We start from the raw sequence: 27,128 nt of genomic DNA on the forward strand, positions 1-27,128 counted from the left end.
TACTCCTTGACCTACTGAGTCGTACTTCTAAAATTGCCAAGTCATGCTTCTAGATTTCCTGAGTCATGCTTCTAACACTAACCCAAACCCAAATCCCAAACCAACCCTAACCCTAAACCCAAACCTAACCTGCTGAGTCATGGCACTAGGCCTGCTGAGTCATGCTTCTAACCCTAACCCTTACCCAACCCCAAACACAACCCTAACATAGCCCCTACCCCTACCCGAACCCAAACCCGAAACCTAACCATAAACTCAACCCTAACCCTAACACTAAGCCATACCCCAACCCCAACCCCAACCCTGGCCCTGGCTCCCAGGCCCAGCCCCAACCCCAACACCAGCCCCAGCCCCAGCCCCAACCCTAACCCCAACCCTAACCTGACCCTAACCCTAACCCAACCCTAATCCTAGCCCTAGCCCTAGCCCTAGCCCTAACCCTAACCCTAACCTAACCATAACCCTAACCCTAGCCCTAGCCCTAACCCTAACCCCAACTTTAGGGTTGTTGTTTTATCTGTGTACGCTTAGAAATAGGTGAGTTTGTTGATCGACTTATGGATGGTTCTGTGGATTAATTGTCCATGTCCCACCTTAGAAGACCCGTGTTCAAATCCCAGCCCTGGCTCCCCAGTCTGGCCTCCTGCCCTTGCTGACCCCCGGAAGGCAGTGTAGATGGATAGAGTCCCGGGAGGCAGTGTAGATGGATACCAAATCCCGGGAGGCAGTGGCCATGACATCATAAAGACAGCAATGCCATTATGAGAATTTAGAAGGCAGTGAGTTGACACAGACTGTGGACTTTGGGCCAAGCGTGGAGGGCTCAGCAGAGAGAGAGAGGAGGGTTAAGGGTGTGCTGGTGACCCCTCCTCTAGTTGGGGGTAGGGAGGAGAGATGAGAACCTATGGCTGCAGTGTCTACCCTGAGGGGCCCGCAAGCCACCAGCCTTTTTCTCGCACCACGTCTGGTTCATTTGGACACTGCACAGCGGGTGAGTGGACGCTGACTCCCCCTGCTGGGGACCAGGATGGAGGTCCTGGGGGTGGGCTCAGGGCTCCATGCACCTGTAGAGACCTGGATGGATTTCAGGCTCAGGACCATTTGTGCACCTGCTGAAACCCGGATGGAGCTCCTGGGGACCCCGTGCACCTGCTGAGACCCGGATGGATTTCTGGGTCAGGGCCCTTTGTGTACCTGCTGAGACCCAGATGGATTTCTGGGTCAGGGCCCCTGTGCACCTGCTGAGACCCGGATGGAGGTCCTGGGGGTGGCTCAGGGCCCCTGGACACCTGCTGGACACCCGGATGGAGGTCCTGGGGGTAGGCTCAGGGCCCTGTACAGGTCCCTGCTGAGACCTGGATGGATTTCAGGCTCAGGGTCCCACAATCCTCCCTGAACAGTGGCTCATGAAATCTGTGTTTTTTGTGGTTGTTGTTGTTTCCTCTCTAGTGTGCGTCTCTGCCGTAAAGCCGTGGGTCTGTCGGCTGCTCAGCGTCCTGTGTGTGGCGTTGTCCTGGGCCCTGGCCTTGAGCCTCGTCTGCAGCACCTCGTGGCACCTCTGGGAGTTCCGCAGCAATTTGGTACCCTTTGTGTCCATCGAGTTCTGGGCGGCCGTCTACTACCAGTGGGTCAACGTGTCGGGGGCCCTGCGGGCGGTGCCCATGTGCAGCCACATCGACAGCAGCTGGGTGCTCCCGGCCAAGATGGAGTATGGCCGGGACCTGCTGTTCTTCACCAACTTTGCCAAGGCTGCGGCGCTGCTGCTGGGTTGGGCCCAGCCAGGGTTCCGGGAGCTGCCGGAGCTGGACTCCAAGACATCCACCTTGTTCCTGGCACTAAGTGGCGGCTGCACCTTGACCGCCATGACCTGGAACGTGGCAGCTGATCGGTGGGGGCACAACGCCCTGGGCTTCCCCTTCCTGCTGCACTTCCCCATGGCCAGGGACAGCCTGGTGAGGGCGCACGGCACCTACGTGCTGCCTCTGAGCCTGGCCACTGCCGGGCTGACACTGGCCAGTGCCCTCCTCGTGTTCCTCAGGGAGGTGTCCTGGTACAGCGGCGTAACCAGGTGGCGCCTGGAGCAGACAACCTGGGCTGATAACCCCGCCCCCTGGGCTGAGAGCCCCCAACCAGGGCTGAGAGCTCCCCCCTGAGAGCCCCCCCACCGCCTGGGCTGAGAGCCCTGCCCCCCTGGGCTGAGAGCTCCCCCACCTGCACTGAGACTCCACCTGGGCTGAAAACACCACCCTACCTGGGAAAAGAGAGCCCCCCATCTGGGCTGAGCACCCCCTACCTGGGCTGAGAGCCCCCCCACCTGAGCTGAGAGCACCCCCCCACACCTGAGCTGAGAGCTCCCCCAATCCTCCTTTGGAAAATTTCTTAAAGAAATTTTGGCATCCTTGGCTCTTGTCTACCCAGTCCATGTCCTAGCACAGCGTCCTGCGCCCTCTGCCATCCACTGGGTCCATTCCTGAAATGCCCACAGCAACAGCCACAGGGTGGGGCCAGGCTGGAGTCAGGAGCCTGGAGCTCTCCATCCGGGTCTCTAGCAGGTGCACAGGGCCCCTGCGGCCTCCATCCGGGTGTCTAGGGGCTCCATCTGGATCTTTAGGGGCTCCATCCGGGTCTCTATCAGGTGCATGGGCTCCATATGGGTCTCTAGGGACTCCATCTGGGTCCCCCCAGGGCTCCATCTGGTCTCTAGGGCTCCATCTGGGTCCCCCAGGGCTCCATCCGGGTCTCTATCAGGTGCATGGGGCTCCATACGGGTCTCTAGGGCTTCCATCCTGGTTCCCCCAGGAGCTCCATCCGGGTCTCTAGCAGGTGCACCGGACCCCCAGGACTGGAATGCATGTAAACAGTGACAGGCAGACAGAAGAAAAGAGGAAACACAAAATGGAGGTTGTGGAGACCATTCATGCATTTTACACTTGGGTGATGATTTATAACGCCTAATAAAATGTAACCTATATGTTGAGTTATTATGACAAGAAAAAAAACATGAAAGAATCAAGATGGTGGGGCAGCAGCATTGCACAGGGGGCGGAGCTGCCTGGGAGGCGTGACCATCGCGGGCCCCGCCCTTCCGAGGAACCAACATGGCCGCCTGGAGTGTGGCCTCCTCGAGCCCCGCCCCTCCCGAGAAACCAAGATGTCCGCTCGCAGCGGGAACGGAGGGGCGGCCGGCACGGTGACTCCGCACTGGCTGATGGCGCGGCCAGGTGGGGCCAGGATGCCAAGGCTGAGCGGGGGCGGCCGGCGGCGGGGACGGGGACCGCAGGGCGATGCCGCCCGGGAGTCGCCATCCCCGTCCCCGCCGCCCTCACCGCCCGCGTCCCCAGCGCCCGCAGCGCCTCAGCCACCGCTGCCGCCAGCCCGGGAGAGCCCCGAGCTGCCGCTGCCCGCCGGCTGGGAGCGGACGAGCGACTACGACGGGCTCCTCTTCTACATCGACCACGACACGCGTCAGACCTCGTGGATGGACCACGCGACCGGTCAGTGTGGGGTCATCGACAGCGCCCCGGGTCCGGAAGGCAGGGGTGGACCCCATCCCCAGGGCCCTGGGCTCGGTGTGACCCCCTGGGAGGGTCCAGGTCGCCAGATCCCTCCCCCAGGGCCCTGGGCTCTGTGTGGGGTCCCCAGGAGGGTCCAGGTCGCCCCGACCCCATCCCCAGGGCCGTGGGCTCGGTGTGACCCCCTGGGAGGATCCAGGTAGCCCCGACCTCACCCCCAGGTCCCTGGGCTCAGTGTAGGGTCCCTGGGAGGGTCCAGGTCACCCCGATCCCACCCCTAGGGCCCTGGCCTCCCTCCAGTCACCTTTCGCAGGGCGGGCACTGGGTTCCCTCACATCACCCGCCATTCCGGCCCTTGGAATTTCCTCTCCCGAGCTGATGGGCTGATGGACGGCCCTGTCTTCCTGTCCCTGTCCTGGACCTCTGGGAATACCCCTCCCACCCCAGTGCCTGATTCCCATCCTGTGAGACCAGGTGTAGTTGGCTTCGTGGCTCTGTTCCCATAGCCATTGAGGGAAAGCATCTGTCCAAGCCCAGAATTGAGCTCGGATCCACTGCCTGTCACTCTGAGAACGGCCGGCCCCCTCTTTGTCACTCTGAGCCAAGTCACACCCCCTCCCTGTCACTGTGAGCCAAATCGCGCCCCCTCCCTGTCACTCTCACCCAAGTCCCGCCCCCTGCCTGTCACTCTGAGCCTGGCCCTGCTCCCTCCCTGTCTCTCTAAATCAAGCCCCATCCCCTACCTGTCACTCTTGAGCCCGGCCTCGCCCCCTCCAGTCACTCTGACCCAAGTTCCTGCCCCCTGCCTGTCAGCCAGTAGAGGGGATTGGCAGTAAGATGAGGTTGGTAAACTGTATTTTGACTGTAATGAGAATGAAGCACCACCAGAAAGCATAGATGACATTCACTTACGGAAAGGAAGGGGTGTGGTGCATCTAGGCAGATGCACAGCCCTAGGACATTTCCAGCTAAGGATGTGTCTTTGGTTACAAAGAGTAAATCAGGGACCTTCTGGAGCTCAGCCACTGGAATCAGCTGATGGCATTGTGGAGTTCCATTTCACCATGCCCTTTCTTTTTTTTTTTTTTTAATTTAATTTAATTTTTTTTAATTTTTTGACAGGCAGAGTGGACAATGAGAGAGAGAGAGACAGAGAGAAAGGTCTTCCTTTTGCCGTTGGTTCACCCTCCAATGGCTGCCGCGGCCGGTGCGCCGTGGCCAGCGCACCGCGCTGATCCGATGGCAGGAGCCAGGAGCCAGGTGCTTTTCCTGGTCTCCCATGGGGTGCAGGGCCCAAGCACCTGGGCCATCCTCCACTGCACTTCCTGGCCACAGCAGAGAGCCAGCCTGGAAGAGGGGCAACCGGGACAGAATCCCGCGCCCCAACCGGGACTAGAACCCGGTGTGCTGGCGCCACTAGGCGGAGGATTAGCCTAGTGAGCCATGGCGCCGGCCCACCATGCCCTTTCAAATACTCAAAGCAGATATATCTGCCATGAAATGGATAGTGTTTTCACATATTCCAATAAATCAATCAAATTTGTGCCGAGGGTTAACTTAAAATTCAAAGTCTCTTGAACATATGTGTTATTTATATTGTACCTTCAGTTTCTGTTTTTTTTTTTTAATATAGATGGCAGATTAAAAATAAGTAAATAAAATTCTTCATTGCTATAAATTCTCTAGATTATTATCTATTCTACTTTGACCAATAAGCTTGCTTCTTGCTCTTCAAAGTTTTGGAAACCAACTTATTTTCTAGTCTAAATCTTGTTCAAAGATGTCATGATGGGATACCTCATTGTAACTTTCATGAGGTAACACTATACTACTTTTTATTCTCTTTCCAATTTTTTTTTACATTTTATTTCAGACTAGTTTTAAATTTATAAAAGATAAATTGTGAAGTGGTTATACAGAGTTCCCATATATCCTTCTCCCCATTTCCTTTGTTAACATCTCATAAACTAAACTTGGCTTCCCTTTTTTTTTTTTTTTTTTTAAATCTGGAAACCTTTTATCCTTCCTATTCTGACCAGCCTCTAGTAATCAACATTCTGTGTTCAGGTTGTTTTTTTTTCCCTTTTAGCTTTAGCTCCCACGTGTAAAGGAGAATGTATGCTACCTGTCTTTCTGTGTCTGGCTTATTTCACTCAATGTGGTGTCCTCCAGTCTCATCAGTTTTGCTGTAAATGACAGGATTTCATTCATTTTTTAAACCTGAATTCCACTCTGTGTGTGTGTGTGTGTGTGTGTGTATGAGATTTTTCTTTATACATTAGAGAAATGGACAGTGTGGTTTATTCCATATCTTGGATACTGTGAACAATGTTGTTATAAAAGTATATTCATTTTTGGGGGGGGGTATATACCCAGATGTGGATTTCTGGATTTTATGGCAGATCCTTTTCCAGTTTTTTAGAAATGTCCATGCAGTTTTCCACAGTGGCTGAACTAATTTAGTTACACCAAAGTATGTAAGGGTTCCCTTTTCTCCATATACTTGCTAGTATTTCTCTCTCTGTCTCTCTCTCTCTCTCTCTCTCTCAGAATAGCCATTCTGACAGGATGAGGCGATACCTCATTGTGGTTTTGATTTGCATTTCTTATTTTGAGAACTATTAGGTCCTTTGCCAATTTCTTAAATTATTTGGTTGTTTTTTTGCTATTGAACTTTTTTTTAAGATTTATTTTATTTATTTGAAAGACATAGTTACAAAGGGGGGGGGGGAGAGAGAGAGAGAGAGAAGTCTTCCATCCACTGGGTCACTCCCCAAATGGCCACAACAGCCAGAGCTGAGCCTATCCAAAACCAGGATCTAGAATCTTCTTGCAGATCCCCCTTGTTGGTGCAGGGGCCCAAGGACTTAGGCCATCCTCAGTTGCTTTCCCAGGTACATTAGTGGGGAGTTGGATTGGAAGTGGAGCAACCAGGACATGCACAGGCACCCATATTGGATACTGGTGCTGCAGGCCAGTCCTTTAACCTGCTGTGCCACAGCAGCTTCCCAGTTGTCGAGTTTTTTGAGTTGTTGCTATATTTTGGATATTAATCCTCCCTATCCCAATGGCTTACAAATATTTTTGACTGTTTTGTTGGATGTCTCATCTTTACTGATTGCGTCCATTTCTGCATAGAGCTTCTTAGTCCAATTTTCCTGATTTTTACTTCCTTTTGAGTTATGTCCTTAGAGCTACACATTTACAAATCTAATTAGAAATGCATTTTGACTGATTATCATATCTGAAAGCATATTTGTCTTGTATAGATTTGGTATAGGTTGTTTATGTCAGAGTCATTGAGCCAGTAGATTTATTATCATATTTATGAACATTCTGCTAGCATCCAAACTTGGATTTCTAATACTAGATTTTTTTCTTTTGCTGGTTATTATGTTTTCACATTAATGGTTGTAATCATGTTCTCTCTTGCACTGACATTGTGAAGTTTTGGTAGGATAAGCCTCTTGTAAATTTTCCTTCACTCTTGACATATGATGACCCCATTAAAATGAAGATTTCAGACCTGGAATTTTTTGCCTTATATATATTTTATTTTATCTTTCTTAAAGTCTAATTGAAGTCATAGAAAACTCCCCTTTTGTTTTTTAAATTATTCCAGTTTAATAAAATTATTTGATTATTAAACTCCATATTTAAGTTCTTCCTTAATTTTATTTAAGCAATTACATTTTTAATTTCAAAGAGCTGTTATTCTTTCTCATTTTTCTTTTCTGTACCATTCTTATATTGTTCTGTGCAATATACAATTCCTTGCAAATACCTAGAAAAACTAGAAATTTGCTGCTGTATATTTAATCTTTCCCAGAAACTATGTTGATCATTCATCGACTAATTCATTTTTGATTGATGACTATGTTATATATAGTTTTGTATCTTTATATAGATGGGTGGTTGTCTCTTCAGGTGTAAATACGAAGCTCATGTGAAACTGTGACATTCTAAGCTATTTCATTTCTATATGCAAACAATATTCTGAGTATTCCCTAGATTCTGCTTCTAAAAGGGAAGGCAGTTGAGAGTCAATGTGCTGGATAATGACAAAGCTTTGCTTTACAGTGAAGCCTGAGTCCTGGATGATAAAATCCTCCATCAGTGCCAGGAAGTGCATAATGCCTAGTAATTAGGCATTCAATGTTTATATTAGGTGACTTAATAAATATTTCTGTGGAGACCATGAATGTTACTGAAACTACCCTAAATTTTAGATTATAAAATGATGATTGTATCTTTATGGAACATACCCTGGATTGAGCATTTAGTTATTTTATATGAGCAATAACAAAAAGATATTAAATACTCTTTTGGCTCTGTTATAAATTGTATATGACTTACAATGTATATCTCTAATAGTCTAGAGATTCAGAGTATTCAGCATGCATGCATAATAAATTTCATGTAAAATATCAGTCCATCGAAATTTTTTCAAGAAGATTTGTTAAATGTATGACTGAAAAAATTGGAATTTATTACAATTGATTGTGAATTCTTTTTTTAAGATTTATTTTATTTATTTGAAATACTGAGCTACAGAGAGAGATAGAGGCAGAGAGAAGGGTCTTCCATCTGCTGGTTCACTCTCCAGATGGCCACAATGGATAGAAGTTCAATAGATAGTTGGTTCACCCCTCATTGGCCAGTGCGGCTGGTGTGCTGTACTGATCCAAAGCCAAGAGCCAGGTGCTTCTCCTGGTCTCCCATGTGGTGCAGGGCCCAAGCACTTCGGCCATCCTCTACTGCATTCCTGGGCCCCAGCAGAGAGCTGGACTGGAAGAGAAGCAACTGGGACTAGAACCCAGTGTGCTGGCGCTGCAGGCAGAGGATTAACCTATTGATCCATGGTGCTGGCCAATTCTTTAGTGGTAAATTTAATTTATCTTTCACTTTTTTCTGATTTAATTTTGTAAATAATAAAATGAAGTAGAACAGAGAGAAATTCAAATCATCTTCTTTAAAAAGGAGCAAAATTTACATTTCACCACATTTCATATTGAAAACAGAAATAAAGTTTCAAAAAGACTTTAAAATAGTTATTTTAAAATACTGAATTTATTATTTAACAATAGAAGATGATATTGTTATGCCATAATATAAATATGTGAATCTTATTTCATAAGAATTAGAAACTAACTAGAATACATGTGGCTTATCTAATTCTTATTTCATAAGAATTAGAAACTAACTAGAATACATGTGGCTCACATTTCTAAATCTCAGAACTGCTGCTATGATCCAGGTATTACAATGTCTAGAGATATTTGACAAAAATAATAATTTTTAAGTAAATGTTAGCAATATCAATGCATGCGATATGTTATAAAGTTTCTAAATTTTAATACCTTTTTAAAAATTTTATCATATAGGTACATTATTATACACTGACTATATGACACTATCATTTTAAGCAATATAGAACATATGTATACATTCAGCACTCATTTCCCAGAATCCATTTGGTAAGTGAATTGAAAAAAGCAAATGGCATTAATATTCCTTTTCTTACAGAAACTCATGAGTTGAGGGTACTTCAAAAAGTTCATGGGAATATATTTGTGAGATACCTAAACATGGATTTCAATTTTTATACCAAATAAATTTATCATTTAATTCAATTTCTCATGAACTTAACGTATCCTTTTATATGGCATTGGTCCCAAAAAGACAAGTACCATGTTTTCCCTGATCTAAAGTATCAAACAGAGTACAAAAAAATGTATAGAAGTGAAATTTCCACTTTGAGATTGGATGATTGTTTACAGTCCTTGTCTATACTGTTGAGGAACAGTGTTTTTTTCTTCTTACTATTTATTGAACTCTTTACTTAGTGTATGGTTATTCTTATGAGTATCTACTTTATGCTTATACTGATGAGAATCTACTTTATGCTTTATACCCACATATATGCTGTGGTATATTATATCTGAGTTACTTTTTTTTTTGAGTTGTTTTGCTGATAAATAGAAGTATAATTGTTTTACAACTTACGATCAAAAGTAAAAATTGATATTATCTCTCATTTCAGTATTTAATATATAGTTCAGATATAGTAATCTATTGTGGGATTTTTCTTTGTAAGATTGTTTCATAGTTGTGGTAAGATTTATGCCGTATATTTTATCTGTTCATTTTTGAAAGTGCTATTTTCTTAGCGATTTATCTCTTTGGTCTAGCTTTTCAAACTTATTGATGTAAATTTTCTTGTAATTCCCTCTTTGCATTTCAATATTATATTAGATTTTCAGGTTTGTAGTTATGACACTTTTTGATCATTGTTGTTGAATATCTGCATTTCTTTCCTTTATTCTTTTTAGTTTTGTCAGCTAGTTGGTTGGATTATCAAAGGAATCAACACCTGCCTTTGTTGCCTTATGTTTTATACATTTTTTTTTTGACAGGCAGAGTGGACAGTGAGAGAGAGAGACAGAGAGAAAGGTCTTCTTTTGCCATTGGTTCACCCTCCAATGGCCGCCACCGCCGGCGCGCTGTGGCCGGCACACCACGCTGATCAGATGGCAGGAGCCAGGTACTTATCCTGGTCTCCCATGGGGTACAGGACCCAAGCACTTGGGCCATCCTCCACTGCACTCCCTGGCCACAGCAGAGAGCCGGCCTGGAAGAGGGGCGACCGGGACAGAATCCGGCGCCCCGACCGGAACTAGAACCCGGTGTGCCGGCGCCACAAGGCGGAGGATTAGCCTAGTGAGCCGCGGCACCGGCATGTGTTATACATTTTCTATTCCATTATTTCCCAAAGTTATCCTTATGATATTTATTATTCTTGTCTTCTTTTAGCTTATTTTTTATTTACACAAGTTCTTATTTTTTATTTTTTTAAAAAGATTTATTTAGTTATCTTAAAGGGAGAGAGAGAGAGTTCTTCTCTGCACTGGTTCACATCACATCTGCTATTTGCAACAGCTGGCACTGGCCAGGCTGAAGCCAGGAGCCCATAACTTAATTTCAGCCTCCCACATTGGTGGCAAGAGTCCAAGAACTTAGATAATCTTCCACTGCTTTCTAAAGCACATTAACAAAGAGATCAGAAGCTAAGCAACTGGGACTTGAACCAGTACTCCAAATGGGATGTAGGCATTGGAGGAGGCAGTTTAGCTATCCTCACAATGCCAGCCCCTTTATACAACTTCTTGGGTTAGTTTTTTTTTTTTTTTATTTATTTGACAGATTTATTTGACAGTGAGAGAGAGAGAGACAGAGAGAAAGATCTACCTTCTGTTGGTTCACTCCCCAAATGGCTGTTACGGAGCTGCACCGATCCAAAGCCAGGAGCCAGGTTCTTCTTCCTGGTCTCCCGTGTGGGTGCAGGGGCCCAAGCACTTGGGCCATCCTTCACTGCTTTCCCAGGCCACAGCAGAGAGCTGGACTGCAAGAGGTGCAATCGGGACTAGAACCGGTGCCCATATGGGATGCCAGTGCCACAGGCAGAGGATTAACCTAGTGAGCCAAGGCACCAGACCCAAGTTAGATTTTCAATCATTAATTTTCTGTTGTGTTCGTTTGGTCATATAGGCATTTTAGGTAATATTGTATCAACACTCATATAAACATTTCCAAGTTTTGTTTTCTAACATTTTGATTACATTTATTATAAAATTTTTACTTAATTCCACTGTTATTGTTATTTTTGAAGAATGAGTTACTTAGGTGTTAGCTGGATATGTTTTCTTTGTTGTATTATATTTCCAGTGCCAAGAAAAGTATTTTTTCATTTCTGAATAATTTTTTGCAGTACCCTTGTTCCAGGTTACTCATTCAGACAACATTGGCATTGGTTTTGAAGCACCTAAAATGTATACATTCACATAAATTTATAAATGTGTACATAAAATGGATAATAAATATGTATATTGCATCAAATCCTTCCTTTGCTTAATATTGAAAATGATGCTTGTAGCATCATGAATGTCAAAAAGCAGATTATAGACTGGTGCCGTGGCTCACTAGGCTAATCCTCTGCCTGCGGCGCCGGCACCCCAGGTTCTAGTCCCAGTTGAGGTGCTGGTTCTGTTCCCATTGCTCCTCTTCCAGTCCAGCTCTCTGCTGTGGCCCGGGAAGGCAGTGGAGGGTGGCCCAAGTGCTTGTGCCCTGCACCCACATGGGAGACCAGGAGGAAGTCCCTGGCTCCTAGCTTCAGACCAGCACAGTGTGCTGGCCATAGCAGCCATTTGAGGGGTGAACCAACGGAAAGAAGACCTTTCTCTCTGTCTCTCTCTCACTGTCTAACTCTCCCTGTCAAAAAAAGAATAAAAAAAGCAGATTATTTGTGAAATGGGAACAATTAACTTACAGGAATAACTGCAATGAGGAACATGCCTAGGGTAACAGTTATATATTTACATGTATTTCACAGTGAACATAATGAAATGATCATATTTCAATATAAAATTTTAAAGTACATTATAGGACCAACACAAATAACTATAAATAATTCATGTTACACTATATTACGTTTAGCACTGTCTTTGCTAGACTTTGCTTAGTCATTGCAAATACAGATTTCCTAGGCTAAATATGGTAAGTCCCAGGGAGTTTCAGTTAATTTTGTGTCAACATGTTTAATTAGTTAACATGCTATCTAAAACTGGGAAACTACCTCATTTTTATTATTTTAATATTTTTCCATAACCTTCATCCTCTGATTTACAGGCATGAGAAATGACATTTTGTTATTTTCATGCAAGAAAGAGAAATTATTACTTAGTTATTTATTTGTTATCAACAATGTGACTCATTTTCATAATTACAAAACAAATAGTCAAGTTAGGAAATGCATCAAAATCAGCATCTTGTTAGCTAAAATAAATATTTTTTTCTTTTCTTTTTTTTTAATTTGTTATTTTTTTAACTTTTATTTAATGAATATAAATTTCCAAAGTACAGAATATGGATTACAATGGCTTCCCCCCCATAATGTCCCTCCCACCCGCAACCCTCCCCTTATCCACTCCCTCTCCCCTTCCATTCACATCAAGATTCATTTTTGATTCTCTTTATATACAGAAGATCAGTTTAGCATACATTAAGTAAAGATTTCAACAGTTTGCTCCCACACAGAAGCATAAAGTGAAAAATACTGTTTGAGTACTAGTTATAGCATTAAATCTCAATGTACAGCACACTAAGGACAAAGATCCTACATGAGGAGTAAGTGCACAGTGACTCCTGTTGTTGACTTAACAAATTGACACTCTTGTTTATGGCATCAGTAATCTCCCTATGCTCCAGTCATGAGTTTGCAAGGCTATGGAAGCATTTTGAGTTCACCTACTCTTATCTTATTTGGACAAGGTCATAGTCCAAGTGGAAGTTCTCTCCTCCCTTCAGAGAAAGGTACCTCCTTCTTTGATGACCCATTCTTTCCACTGGGATCTCACTCGTGGAGATCTTTCATTTAGGTTTTTTTTTTTTTTCCCCCAGAGTGTCTTGGCTTTCCATGCCTGAAATACTCTCATGGGCATTTCAGCCGGATCCACATGCCTTAAGGGCTGATTATGAGGCCAGAGTGCTGTTTAGGACATTTGCCATTCTATGGGTCTGCTGTGTATCTCACTTCCCATGTTGGATCATTCTGTCCCTTTTTGATTCTATCAGCTAGTATTTGCAGACACTATTCTTATTTATGTGATCTCTTTGGTTCTTAGTTCTATCATAAAATGAATATTACTACTCTATTGAATTCAAAATTTAGAGAATTTTTTGAAAGATTTATTTATTTATTTGAAAGGCAGAGTTACACAAAGTGAAAGAGGCACAGAAAAAGAGGTCTTCCATCCTCTTGTTCACTCCCCAATTGACTGCAATAGCTGGAGCTGTGCCAACCTGAAGTCAGGAGCCAGGAGCTTCTTCCAGGTCTCCCACATGGGTGCAGGGGCCCTAGCACTTGGGCCATCTTCTACTGCTTTCTCAGGCCACAGCAGAGAGCTGGATCAGAAGTGGAGCAGCCAGAACTCGAACCGTTGCCCATGTGGGATGCTGGCACTGTGGGCGATGGCTTTACCCACTATGCCACAGCACCAGCCCCTCGAAATTTAAAGAATTTGAAGATTCTTCTTCTGAAAAATATCTTTTCTTTTTTTTTTAAAGAAAGTGTTATTTGTTTTATTTGAATGGAAAAGGGACAGAGACACACAGAGAGAGACAGAGAAACAGATCTCCCATTCACTGGTTCATTCATCAGATTTCTGTGACAGTGAGGCTCTGATTTTGGGTTTTCCACATGAGTGGCAGGAACCCAACAACTTGAAACTTCACAGTAATCTTGAATTCCTGTATCATTAGTCTTCCAAATTTCTTCTTCATTTTATGTATTTTGTTGACTATTCTGTCTTTATTTCCAAATAATTTATAGAATTATTTTGTTGATATTGACAAAATAGTAAAATAGTTTGCTTGGGATAATACAGATTTTGTTGGCTTTAGAGATCAGGTTGGGAAGAATGAATGAATCTTCCCACACTTCAGGTAGAAATATCTCTGAATTTATCTTTTTAAAGATTTATTTATTTATTTGAAAGGCAGAGTTACAGAGAGGCAGAGAGTCAGAGAGGCAGAAATAGAGAGAGAGAGAAAGAGGAAGAGAGAGAAAGTGAAGGAGTCAGTCTTCCATCCACTGAATCACTCCCCAGTTGGCGGCAATGGCTGGAGCTGGGCCAATCTAAGCCAGGAGCCAGAAGCATCTTCTGGGTGTCCAGTGTGGATGCAGGGGCCCAGGGACTTGCACCATCTTCTACTGCTTTCCCAGACTACAGCAGAAAGCTGGATTGGAAGTGGAGCCACCAGACAGGAACCAATGCCCAAATGGGATGCTGGCACTGCAGGTGGTGGCTTTACCTGCTGCACCACAGTGCTGGCTCCTGAATTTATTTATATAGCTTATTATTTTTGAGAGTTTTCTGATATTGCACTTGTACATCTTCTATGTATTTTGTATCCAAATATTTCATTTTATGCTAATTAAATGGTATTGTATCATTAATCATGCATTCTAAGTTTAAACAATTGATGTTTGTATGTTAACATTTTAGCCTGAAATTTGGCTATAAGTGTATGTTAGTTCAGAATTTTTTGCTCGGTACCTAGGAATTTTGGGGATAGATGGTACAATAATCAGTGAAAACATTTAGTTGCTTCCCTAAAACTCTATCTCTTTGGTATCCTTTTTGGTTCTTACTGCACTAGCTAGGTTTAACATTATGATGTTGCATAGAAAAGTTCTGAAGTAGCATCCATACTTTGTTCTTCATGGTGGAGAAAGCTACAGTTTCTTACCTTTATGTATGATGTCAACTATAGGGTTGTTTTGTAGATGCTATTTATGAAGTTGTAGAAATGCTCCTGATTCCTAATTTACTGAGAGTTATTGCAATAAATGTGTATTAGATTTTGTTGAATGCTTCAACAATTTATAATGTATAGCTTTTCTTCTTTTATTGGTGCGTAGTTTGGTTACAGTTTTTGACTTTTGAATCTTGAATTGGCCTCATATAACTCAATTTTGATAACATTTCTCCAGAGCATGTTGTGTTTATATATTATTGTATTTAATTTGCTAATAGTTGAGGATTTTAGACCTATATTCATAAGAGTTAAGGCTGAGTTTTCTTTCATGTTATGATTTTATGTGGTTTGGTTTTACTCTAACACTGATTGCATAAAATGAATTAGGAGGTATCCCCTCTGCTTCTTTGTTTTTGAAGAGATTTCAGAGAAATAGTATATTTCTTCATTTTAGCATTTGTTATAATTCACTAGTAAAACCATTTGGATCTGTTACTTTGTGATTTGGGATGATATTAACAACTATTTCTTCAATTTCTCCTATAGTTTTACAGGACTTTTCAGACTATTTTTGTCTCCCTGCAAGATCATTTTTAATTGGGTATTTCTGCATTTGCCATTAGGTTGCTTAACTTTTGAATTTTAATATCTCATATATTTTGGATTTTAACATTTTATTATATGTAGCATTTGGAAATATTTTTGCTCAGTCTGCAGAGTGTCTTTTCAATCTGTTGATTGCTGCCTATTGTGAAGAAGCTTTTTAGTTTGATGTAACCCCACTTGTCTATATTTGCTTTTATTCCAATACTTTTGCAGTCATATCCAAAAAATCTTTGCCATGTTAATGTTAAGCTTTCCCCCTGCATACCTTTATAGAATCATTTTCTTAAGATTTGTTTTATTTGCAGGAAAGGCAGAATGACAGAGACAGGGGGAGAAAGGGAAGGAGAGAGAGAGTGCAAGAGCCAGGAGTCAGGGACTTCATCCAGGTCTTTCATGTGGATGGCAGTAGCTTCTTTTTGAAGACCAATTCACTGTATGTGCATGGATTTATTTTTGGGATCTCTATTCTGTTCCATAGTCTGTTTAGGCCAGTAGTATGTTTTATTACTGTAGCATTAAAATCATTTTTAAATTTTTTTTATTTCTTTATTTGAGAGTTAGAGTTATAGACAGAGAGGAGAGACAGAGAGAAAGGTCTTCCATCCTTTGGTTCACTCCCCAAATGGGCATAATGGCCAGAGTTGTGTTGATCCACAGCCAGGAGACATTACCTCCCTTTGGGTCTCCCATGTGGGTGCAGGAACCCAATCACTTGGGCCATCTTCCACTGCTTTCTGAGGCAATAGCAGAGAGCTGGATCTGAAGAGGATCAGCAGGGATGAGATGGGATGTTGGCACCACAGGTGAAGGCTTACCCCACTACGTCACAGTGCCCACCCTTGTAATTCATTTTTAAATCAAGAAGAATTATATCTTCCTCCAGTGTTTTCTTTGCTCAAGTTTGTGTGTTTATTATATTATATTGTGGTCACAACTGAACTTTAGAATTGTTTCCTGTATTTATATAAAGGATATTGATCTTCTTGTAGGGATTGCATAGATCAGTTTATATGGCATTTTCCTTTTAATAATAATAATTCTTCCAAATCACGATTAGAGGATGATCTCCTATTTGTGTATCTAATTTTATCATTGATATTTTGAAATTGTCAGTATGGAAGTGTTTCACCTCTTTGGTTAATAGTATTACTGAGTATTTTATTATTTTTGTTGCTATTGTGCCTGAGTTTGCTTTTTTATCCTTCTTTTTTCTTTTTAATTTTTATTTGAAAGAATTATAAAGAGGGAGAGGCAGAGAGAGAGAGGGAGGGAGGGAGAGAGAGAGAGAGATTGAGAGATTGAGAGAGAGAGAGATTATCCATCCTGTGGTTCAATCCCCAAATGGCTGCAATGGCCAGAACTGGGCCAGGCCCAAACCAGGAGCTGGGGGGCTTCATCTGGGACTCCCATGTGGTTACAGGGGCCCAAGGACTGGGCTATTTTTTGCTCTTTTCTGTTGCACATTAGCAGGGATCTGGATTGGAAGTGGAGCAGCCAGGAGTTAAACTGTCATCCACACGGGGTGCCAGTGTTGCAGGCCTGTCCCTTAATACATTTTAACAAATTTAGAAGTATTATTTAAAAATGTGTCATTAATCTCCACATATACTGAGATTTTTCTGACTATATTTCAAATGCTGATTTCAAGTTTAAATCATCATCAACTGATAGACTGAATAATTTTTATTTCACTAATTTATTAAGGTATATTTTATTCACCAAAATGTGGTTTATCTTTTTTCATTATCTATGCGAAGTTGAGAAGAGTGAATGTTCTGCTGTTGGTGGCTGAAATATTATATGAATGTTAATTCAATCTTTTTGATTAATGATCTTGTTCATTTCAAATATGTTTTCTGAGTTTGAACTTGTGGAATCTATAAATTACTAAAATACAGGTTTGGAAATCTCCAAATATAACATGATGTCTATTCTTCCTTATAGTTTTCTCAGTTTTGGCTTCATGTATTTTGATGCTCTGATATAAGCTACTAACATACTAAAGAAGCTTTTGTCTTATAGGAGATCATTATTTGATATGTCTGATAACTTACCTGGCCTTGAAATATCCTTTATTTTAAATTAGCATAGATATTCCAGTTTTGTGTTTTTTTTTTTTTTAGATTAGTGTTATTGTGCTCTTTCTCTTTTCATGTCTGTGCCCTTATATTTAAAGGGGGTTTCTTAGAGACAACATGTAGAAGGATCTTGTTTTTATGTCTCCCTATCCTGTGGTTGTCCATGTCTTTAAGCTGATAGAATATTCACATTGATAGTGATTATTGGCATCATTTAATTCCTGTTTGTGATTCTTTTCTATTTATTATTACTGTTCTTTGTTTCCCTTTTCTATCCTTATCTCATTTCTGCTTTCTCAGATTTTAATTGTTTATTTTGAATGTACATTCCTTCTTCTATTTTAACAAATATACTTCTTTAAAAATTATTTTTAGGGATTGTCCTAGAATTTTTGATATGCATTTACAGCTAGTCTAAGTGCATTTTTAAATAACACTATGCTATATCCTGGGTAGTCTAAATGACACATATCAAGATATTATCAATATTATCTTCTCTGATATCTATTATAATATTGTCACTCATTTAACTTATGTATATATTAAAATCACCTAATATTTCTTCTATTATAACTTGAGAGTTGTCATTTAGGTCAATTAAGGATAGAAGAAATAAAAATTTATTTTTACTTTGATTTATTTCCTCCTTGACACTGTTCATTATATAAATCTTTGCTTTATGACCTATATTATTTTCTTTTCTATGAATAACTTATTTTATGATAAACCTCCTCTACTTTCTTGTCATATGTCTTTTTTCTACTTCCTGAAGAATAATTTCATTATCCATAAATTTCTAAGTCTGTTTTTCTTTCAATAGATTAAATATTTCACTCCTTCCTTACATGGCTTCTGAAGAGAAATCTAATACATTCCTTCCCCTCCACCTCCTTTAAGGTTAATGTAATCATTTTCTTCCAGTTTATTTCATTTCAAGATTTTCACTTTAGGGTTTTTTACAGTTTAATATGATTTGACCTTGTGTTAATTTGCATACCTTTTATCCTGAATGCTGTTCTGTAAGCTTCTGGGATCCATAGTTCAGAATCTATCTTTAATTTGGGAAAACTTCATCCATTTTCAGTTTTTGGGATGTTTCTGTTGGCATGTCTCAAACTCACTGATATTTTTCACCACTTGATTGAGTGCAGTCTACTGATAAGCCTAAAAAAGGCATTGTTTTTTTCATTTGTGTACAGTTATTTAGATGTTCAGTATTTTCTGCTGATTCTTTGTTAACATTATCATATCTCTGCTTACGTTACCCACTATATTTGCATTTGTAAACATGTTTTCAGTCCTTACCATGTAGTTGTATTTATTACATATTTCTTATCTACTAATTTCCAAAAACACACCCTGTCTAGATCTGATCCTGTTTCTTACTTGATCTTTTCAAACTAAGATTTCTCTTGGCTTCTAATATGACTTACAGTTTTTGTTAATATGTGGAACTAATGTGTAAATTTTTTTCTTACTTTACATTATTCATTGGCTTTGTTTCCCATTTTTCCTGATTAATCCTTTTTTTTTCTTCCCAAGAATTTTTCTTAAATACAGTATCTGTTTCATAGCTCTTTCCATTTTTACTCATTACTGCTCTACTGGAGGAGTCCTGTTGATGTGACATAAAATATGGCTGAGCAAAGTATTCCACGATGTTACTGAATTCTGGGGATTTGATCTTTGTAGTTGTTAGATTCTTTTGCTTATCTTTCTGGGTGACACAGTAAGACTAAAGAGATTTGAAATTGTCTCATTGCCATTCTCCAGGTTCATGAGGTCCTGATAAACTTATTTTCTCTTGGGAAGGAGGAGCTTGTCATTAAGAAACTTTGGAGCATATTTCAAAATGATTGTTTCCCGCTTCCTGCTGCTTGAATAAAGACCTTTCTCATCTCTTTACTGTGAGAAATTGATGTGGTTCCTGGAACTGAAATTCACAAAAATGTGGAGTACCCCAAGACTGTGGCTCAAAGGAGTTTTCAGTCTCAAAGCCAATCTACACTTAGCTTCCCTCAGTTCACTAAAACTGTCATAAAGTGTCATTATCAGTGTAAATCTCCAGCATCTTCTTCCTCAGATAAACTGATCTCAGTGGTTGTTTTCAGTATGCTCTGTCTCTTGAGATTTTGAGAAGCACGTTTGTCCTGTGATCTCTGTTCTCTGATGGTTATGAGAAAAGTTGTTGGTTTTCAATTTATTCCAAATCTCTCTTCTCAGAAAATCAGGAATGTCAGTTTTTAAGCTCATACATGTCATAGCCAAAACAAGAATTCTATCTTCTTTCCTATGTTGTCACGTTTAAAAAACAGTATTTTTCACTTTGTGTTTCTATGTAGGTGCAAACTGTTGAAATCTTTACTTAATATATGCTAAACTGATCTTCTGTATATAAAGAGAATTGAAAATGAATCTTGATGTGAATGGAAGGGGGGAGGGAGAGGGAAAGGGGAGGGTTGCGGGTGGGAGGGAAGTTATGGGGGGGTGAAACCATTGTAATCCATAAGCTGTACTTTGGAAATTTATATTCATTAAATAAAAGTTAAAAAAAAGCCTGAATTTTAGATACTATATTTGCTGAAAAGCATTAATGGTAAAGTGCATCTCTTTATGAAAAACTAGCCAACATGGTAATTCATGCCTTTAAAAGTCCTGAAATGTACAGCAATAATGTCACTGTTTAGTCTTACAGAATATGATAAAAAATAGCCGATACATGCCATCTTGACAGCAATTCTATCTGTTCTGGTCAATGCTGTTCTTTATTCTGTATAATTTATTCTTTAGAATATGAACATATTTCATTAATCTTTGTTCATTATATTATGAACAATTACAACCACTCATACTTAATATATGCTTTACTGCTATATCAGAAGTTTTCATAACTTTCTCCTCCCTTTACTCCTTCAAAATAAAAATTGAAATAAAGTCAAATGGAAACCCAGATCTCTTTATTATCTATCTTGCTTCAAAGTTTCAGGTTTTTTTCTGTTTGTCCTCAACACACTCAATTCTCCCATGTTCCTATATTTTTGGACATCCTCTACTCTTTTCTATATTACAGGTGCATAATTTCTCTGTTATTCCAAGCAAACACAGAGACCATAAAGACCATAAGCAATATAATTGTTGTCCAACACATCTATCCTGTTCAATAATAGCAGGCAGCCTGATTTGATTTAAAATAAATATATCTTGATATTCAAAACTCTTTAATAGCATCTCATCACACGTGAAAAGTCCAAGACTCCTTTCCCTGTCCTAAGGTGTTCTCCTTGAAGAAGTTCAAATTTTTATTCTCTATCATGTCTGCTACTTCAGAGCATTTTTATTGGTTTTTCAGTGCTGTTTAGCAGGAGAATCCAGGCAGTTGGCTGGCTTGGGATAGAAACTATAAAGGGCATTAAAAAAAGGGCCATGTGAGTTTTGGAGGTGCAAAATATGGGGACAAAATAGGTGAAGCATCTATTGTATCTATATAATGCTGTGAGAAAACATGACACTTCATGGAGGTACTGACCAAAAAAAATTTAAAATTAAGGAAAAGTTCAGACTCCTGTCACATGTAACCAAATATCAAAATATATACTCTGATTTCCTTTTCTAATTTCTATAGATTAACTGAGTAGATTTTTGCAGTTGTTCTGACTTTTTCCCTATATCCATGGATTTCCTCTTTCTTTCTTTTTTTTTACTATGAAATACACAAATTATCACAAACTTAGAAGCTTAAATTTATAAATTTTTATTTCACAAATTCTTTGTGTCAGCACATCAGGGTATGAGGGAGCTGGCCATTTGCAAAGCAGCATTCAAGATGCTGGCCATGGCAGGGTTCTCATCTAAGTACTCACCTTGGGATCAGTCTATTTAAAAGTCCACTAGGGTATTTGGGTGACTTTAGAAAGAATCTGTAAGCAATAGAATCTTTTATAAAATGAGGTAATAAGGTGAGCGAAAACCCCTCACTTTCACCATAACTATAACTTTGAAGTAATTCACAAGCATTAGGAGAGGTTTATACAGTGGCATAAATATCAGGAACTGTGTGTCATGAGGGTCTCTTTAAAAATTTGTCCATGACATCCATTAACACCTTTTTTACTAATCTTATTTCTCTACTTCCCTCACAACAGATTAGCTGGAAATGTTTTAACTTGCTGGATTTGATTCCCCACTTTCTTTGCATGTATTCAAGTCATATGCTTCTCCATCATTCTACGAAAATTGTACTATTCCAGGTCACCAATTATCTACCTAACCATGCAGAGTCAAATTGGCAATTATCAGCTCTCCTTTTTCAGCCTAACAGTGAAATCAGCTAATAATTATCTCTCCCTGAAATATCCTCTGAACCTAACATTTGGAATATCCATATTCACTTATTTTTCTCTTTCTTTAGCTATCTCCAATCTCATTTTCTGCTTATTCTTCTTCTATAAAATCTGTTTCCCTTGAAAAAACTCCTGCTTTTATTTTTTTTCTCTCTGTACTCAATTAAGTGCATGGATAATATCTTCAATTCTCATGGTTTTATATATCATCTATAAGGGTAGACATTATGGTAAAGTGGGTATGCCATCACTTGGGATGCCTGCATGTGATATTGTAGTGCCTGGTTTGAAATTAGACTACTTCACACGTTTGACTCAGCTTTCTGGTTTTGTGCCTGGAAAGTTGCAGTTGACAACCCAGTGTTTGGGTTCCTGCTACACATGTGAGAACCTTGATGGAATTCTTGACTTCTGACTTCTTACTGGCCTAAAACTGCTATTGTGGACATTTGTGAGTGAACCAAGAGGTAGACACACTCTCTGATGTGCCCTCTTTATGTCTTTCTCAGCCATTGCCTTTCAAATAAATGCATTTTAAGGAATGGTTATTTAACCATTGAGGAAATTATTTAACCTTGAGGAAAGGTTATTTAATGGATGCAAAGACAAAGATAGGATTAAGAAGTTCTGATATTCTGTTGCACAGCAAGGTCACCCTAGGTAATGATTATTTACTGCACTTTTTAAAAATTTTTAATTTTTTTTAGATTTATTTATTTATTCAAAAGTCAGAGTTACATAGAGAGGAGAGGCAGAGAGAGAGAGAGAGAGGTCTTCCATTGGATGGTTCACACCCCAGATGGCCGCGATGGCTGGAGCTGCACCGATCTGCAGCCAGGAGCCAGGAGCTTCTTCCAGGTCTCCCATGAGGGAGCAGGGGCCCAAGGACTTGGGCCATCTTCTACTGCTATCCCAGGCCAAAGCAGAGAGCTGGATCAGAAGAGGATCAGCTGGACTAGAACCAGTGCCCAGTGATGGTGCTTCAGGCAAGGGCATTAACCAGTTGTGCCACAGTGCCGACTCCATACTGCACATTTTTCTATAAAAACACTATAAGAAATAATTTTAAATATTTCTATCAAAGTAAATGATAATGTTTAAAAAGATAGATATATTTAGCCTGATTGGGCATTAAATAATTTATGCATATGTTGAAATAAATATATCTGATGGATACTTACAATTTTTATGTAAGTTAATTTTTTTAAATAATGAAAATAGGGGCCAGTGTTGTGTTGTGACACAATATGGTAAGCTGCTATTTGTAATACCATCATCCTATGTTGGAGTGCTGATTTGAATCCCTGCTGCTCTGGTTCAAATACATCTCCCTGCTAATGCACCTGGATAGACAGTGGAAAATGGCCCAAATTCTTGGGCCCCCACAATGCATGTGGGACATCAGGATGCAGTTCCTGGCTTTTGGCTTCAGCCTAGCCCAAACCTAACTCTTGTGGCTATTTGGGGAATAAATCAGCAGATTAAAGACCTTTCTCATGGTGTTTGGGTGCTGTGGTGTAGCAGGTAAAGCTGCTGCCTGCAGTGCCGGCATCCCATATGGGTGCCGGTTTGAATCCTGGCTGCTCCACTTCTTTTCCAGCTCTCTGCTATGGCCTGGGAAAGCAGTATAAGATGATCCCTGTACCCATTTGGGAGACCTGGAAGAAGCTCCTGGCTCCTGGCTTCAGATGAGAACTGCTCTGGCCATTGTGGCCCATTGGGAGTGAACCAGCACATGGAAGACTTCTGTCTCTCTGTCTCTCTCTCTCTCTCTCTGTTTCTCTCTCCTTCTACTCACTCTCTGTGTAACTCTTTCAAATAAATAAAGAAATCTTTTAAAAAGAGACCTCACTCTCTCTCCCTCATTTTCTGTCTCTTTCTCTGTCACTCTGCCTTTCAAATAAATAAATATATAAATAAATACTTAATAAAATTAAACAAAAATTAGCTATGTACCAATGAATCCTAAATTTATATATTTATTCTGGACCTCTTCTTTTTACTCACTTCTATTAATCTGCTGTACAATAACCCATTTAAATGTTTAATAAGAACATTCTCTAATCTGACATTCATCTCAATAGCTGAGAATTTCAATTTTCAATTGTCCAACTGCAAATAATCATAGTGATGCTCATCAACTCATCAATCATCTTCTCTCTCTTTTCCTTTCACATAAACTAATTAATACATAAAAACCTACCTGTTACTGTCTTTGAAATATTTCCCTTATATGACAATTTTTGACCCTATCCTTTCCTAGCGCTCTGGTTCATGTAATCACCATTTTTATTATGGGTTATTGAAACAGGCAGCTCTATTGTCTTTACTTCAATTGCATAGTTTTCCATTTTCAATACTCTCTATCTGGTTTTATTATTAATTTAGAAAATAGAGCAATTTACTTTCAAATGAAATTAAAGCATGTCATTCCACTTACAGAATTCTCTGATTGCCATTATTTCAGAACTAAACTTAAATCCTTTACCATGATCTAGAAGACATTCTCAAACTTACTTCCTGCTGTATTTTTATTGCTTTTATGTTAATGATGAAATTGGGTATTTTGAATTGGTCCTCTGGACCCAGTTTAGATGATTTCAATTTTGCTATAAAATCCAAGCATCATAATCCAGAGCCATTTCATTAAATGCTTTCTTCTCTCCATCAGCCTGATCAGCATGTTCATCTTGGCCACATCTAAGTCGGAGTTGCTTCACAGCTTGTCTGATCTGGTGATAGCTGGCCTTGACATCCTCAAGAAATGCAAGTGTGTGTGGCCTTCCGTCTTCCTCATGGAAGCTCTGCTGTCAGGGGGAATTGATGGCATGCCAATCCAACTTGTTTCTCCTGGAGGTGCACTTTCAGGGTTCTTTGGGCTTCCTCCAGAGTTACACTGTTTTATTTGTTTTTCTTCATTCTTTCCTTCCTTCTTCCCTCCCTATGTTTTTTTTTCCTTTTCCTCCTCTTCCTCTTTGTCCACTTCTACTTCTACTACTACTACTACTGCTACTACTACTACTACTTCTCCTTCCTTCTCTTTTGCTCTTTCTCCCTTCTTCCCTCCCTTTCTCTATCTCTTTCTCTCTCCCTTTCTCTCCCTCTCTCCCTGTCTCTCTATTACAGGTGGCTGTAGATAGCTTTCAGTGCTGTTTTCTTGTCCTCAGCATTTGCCTTGACATCCACTTTGGAAGGGGCAGAAGCTTTTTTGTTTTGGTGCCATCTTGTTCAAAAAGGCCATATTTTCTCACTTTGTTTAAATATAACTTATGAGTCATTTTGTTTCAGAATTACACTGAAGGAGGAAAATCTAGTCACTCTGTATTTTTTTTTTTTTGAAGATTTTCTTATGTATTGGAAAGGCAGTTACAGAGAGAGAAGGAGAAACAGAAAAAGAGAAGAGAGAGAGAGAGAGATCTTCTATTGGCTGATTCACTTTGCAAATGGCAGCAGTGGCCAGGACTGGCCAGGATGAAGCTAGAGGCTTCATCTGGATCTCCTACATTGGTGGCAGGGGCCCATACCCCTACTCCATCTTCTCATCTTCTGCTTTTCTTGAGCCACCAATAGGGAGCTGGATAGGGCATGGAAGAGGTGGGACTCAAACAGGTGGCCTTATGGGATTTCAGTGTTGCAGGCTGTGGCTTTACCAGTTACACCAGGATGCTGGTTCTAGTTATTATGAAAATTTATATAGTTAAGTATGTGAAAGTTTTAAGCAAACAATATCCTATGTCTATTGTCATTAACAGGAAGTTTGTAGAAAAATATATCTTGTAGCACTTTTTATCAGTGAAAAATGTATGTATTTTGGTAGTCAACCTCATTCACTATCTCATAGTTTTAAATAAAAATACCATCTGGCGCCGTGGCTCAGTAGGCTAATCCTTCACCTGCAGTGCCGGCACACCAGGTTCTAGTCCCGGTCGGGGCACAAGATTCTATCCTGGTTGCTCCTCTTCCAGTCCAGCTCTCTGCTGTGGCCCGGGAGTGCAGTGGAGGATGCCCCAGGTTCTTGGATCAGCACAGTGCACCGGCTGCAGCGCGCCGGCCACAGTGGCCATTGGGGGAGTGAGCCAACGGAAAAGGAAGACCTTTCTCTCTGTCTCTCTCTCTCACTGTCCACTCTGCCTGTCCAAAAAAATTATAAAAAAATCAAAAGACCATGTTATGTTGAAAGAATCACATCACCTCCTGAGTTATAATAGGAAAATAAACAATGCAATATTAAAATAAACTAGTATATGCTCTGAAAACATATTTAACCTCTCTTAATGGCATAAATAGTAATTAAAACATTAAACATTGATACACATATATATGTAAAACATTTACTCATAACAGAAGATAAATAGTATAAATGGTATAGAATATTAGCAATGGGTTTCCATCCTCAAGCCAAGTTTAATTGTTTGGTAGTGACTGGTTCAAACATGTTGATTGTGAGTAATGACTTCTCAGGAATGATTGCTATGGAGTTCAGAGGGAAGAACTGAATTAAAGATAGTGTGCTTCACTGTCTGTGTGTCTCATCAGTCATGGTAGAGAGACCTAACATTATTTTTCTCTCAGACATGTAGTTTACCTATTTTCCAGTTGAAGACACATAGATATGAATACAAAAAGGATAGTAACAAATATATAATATAGGCATTAGGTATATTAAATTTCATGTACTGGCATTAAAATGAATAGGTATCATTAAAAAGTGAGTATGACAGACTCCGAAGATTATGCAATGCTAATTTGTGTTTTTGATACTGATCTTCTGTAATTTGAATCTTGCTTCTACAACATACCAAGTACATGATGCTAGCAAATATTCTTAAAATATGAATAACAACTCACTTCATAGGGTTATGTTATTGAAAAAATCACCTTAATACAGTAAGTAAAATCAACATTGTTATGAAAATTAAAGTGTATTTTAAAGGCATCTGCCTAAATAACCTGGATATTTTGCTACCAGTTACAATGGAAGTGGATATAGAGCTTGTTAGCTTCCAAGATGTCTTATTAATCGCAAAGGGGGACCCTAGATTTTATCTTTTTCTAATTTTTTAAAACTTAAAGTAAACAACATTAATGTGTTTAATATATACAGATTTAGGGACATAGTGATACTTTCTACCCTACCCTCCCTCTGACCAACACCCCCATCTTTCCTCATTCTTCCTCTCTCATTCCCTCTTAATTTTTACAATGATATATTTTCAGTTTTTGTTATGCTCATAAGATTAACTTTTTCATATGCTGATTTCCTTTCCCTTGGGTAA

General features: G+C 40.4%; 1 protein-coding gene across 4 annotated transcripts in view; it reads left to right on the forward strand.

Annotated features, from left to right (window-relative positions):
- Window positions 1-439: 439 nt before the first annotated feature.
- Window positions 440-27,128, forward strand: part of LOC138843441 (protein WWC3-like) — a 67,383-nt gene continuing 40,694 nt past the window's right edge. For 2 of the 4 annotated variants that reach the window (XM_070047296.1, XM_070047298.1), the window contains exons 1-2: window positions 868-991; window positions 2,821-3,494. In XM_070047296.1, coding sequence (XP_069903397.1) covers window positions 2,971-3,494 — 524 coding nt within the window. In that variant the 5' untranslated portion in view covers window positions 868-991; window positions 2,821-2,970. The other 2 variants (XM_070047295.1, XM_070047297.1) reach the window with 2 other exon arrangements.

Source organism: Oryctolagus cuniculus, chromosome 8, assembly GCF_964237555.1.
Source record: "Oryctolagus cuniculus chromosome 8, mOryCun1.1, whole genome shotgun sequence".
NCBI classification, from domain to species: domain Eukaryota; kingdom Metazoa; phylum Chordata; class Mammalia; order Lagomorpha; family Leporidae; genus Oryctolagus; species Oryctolagus cuniculus.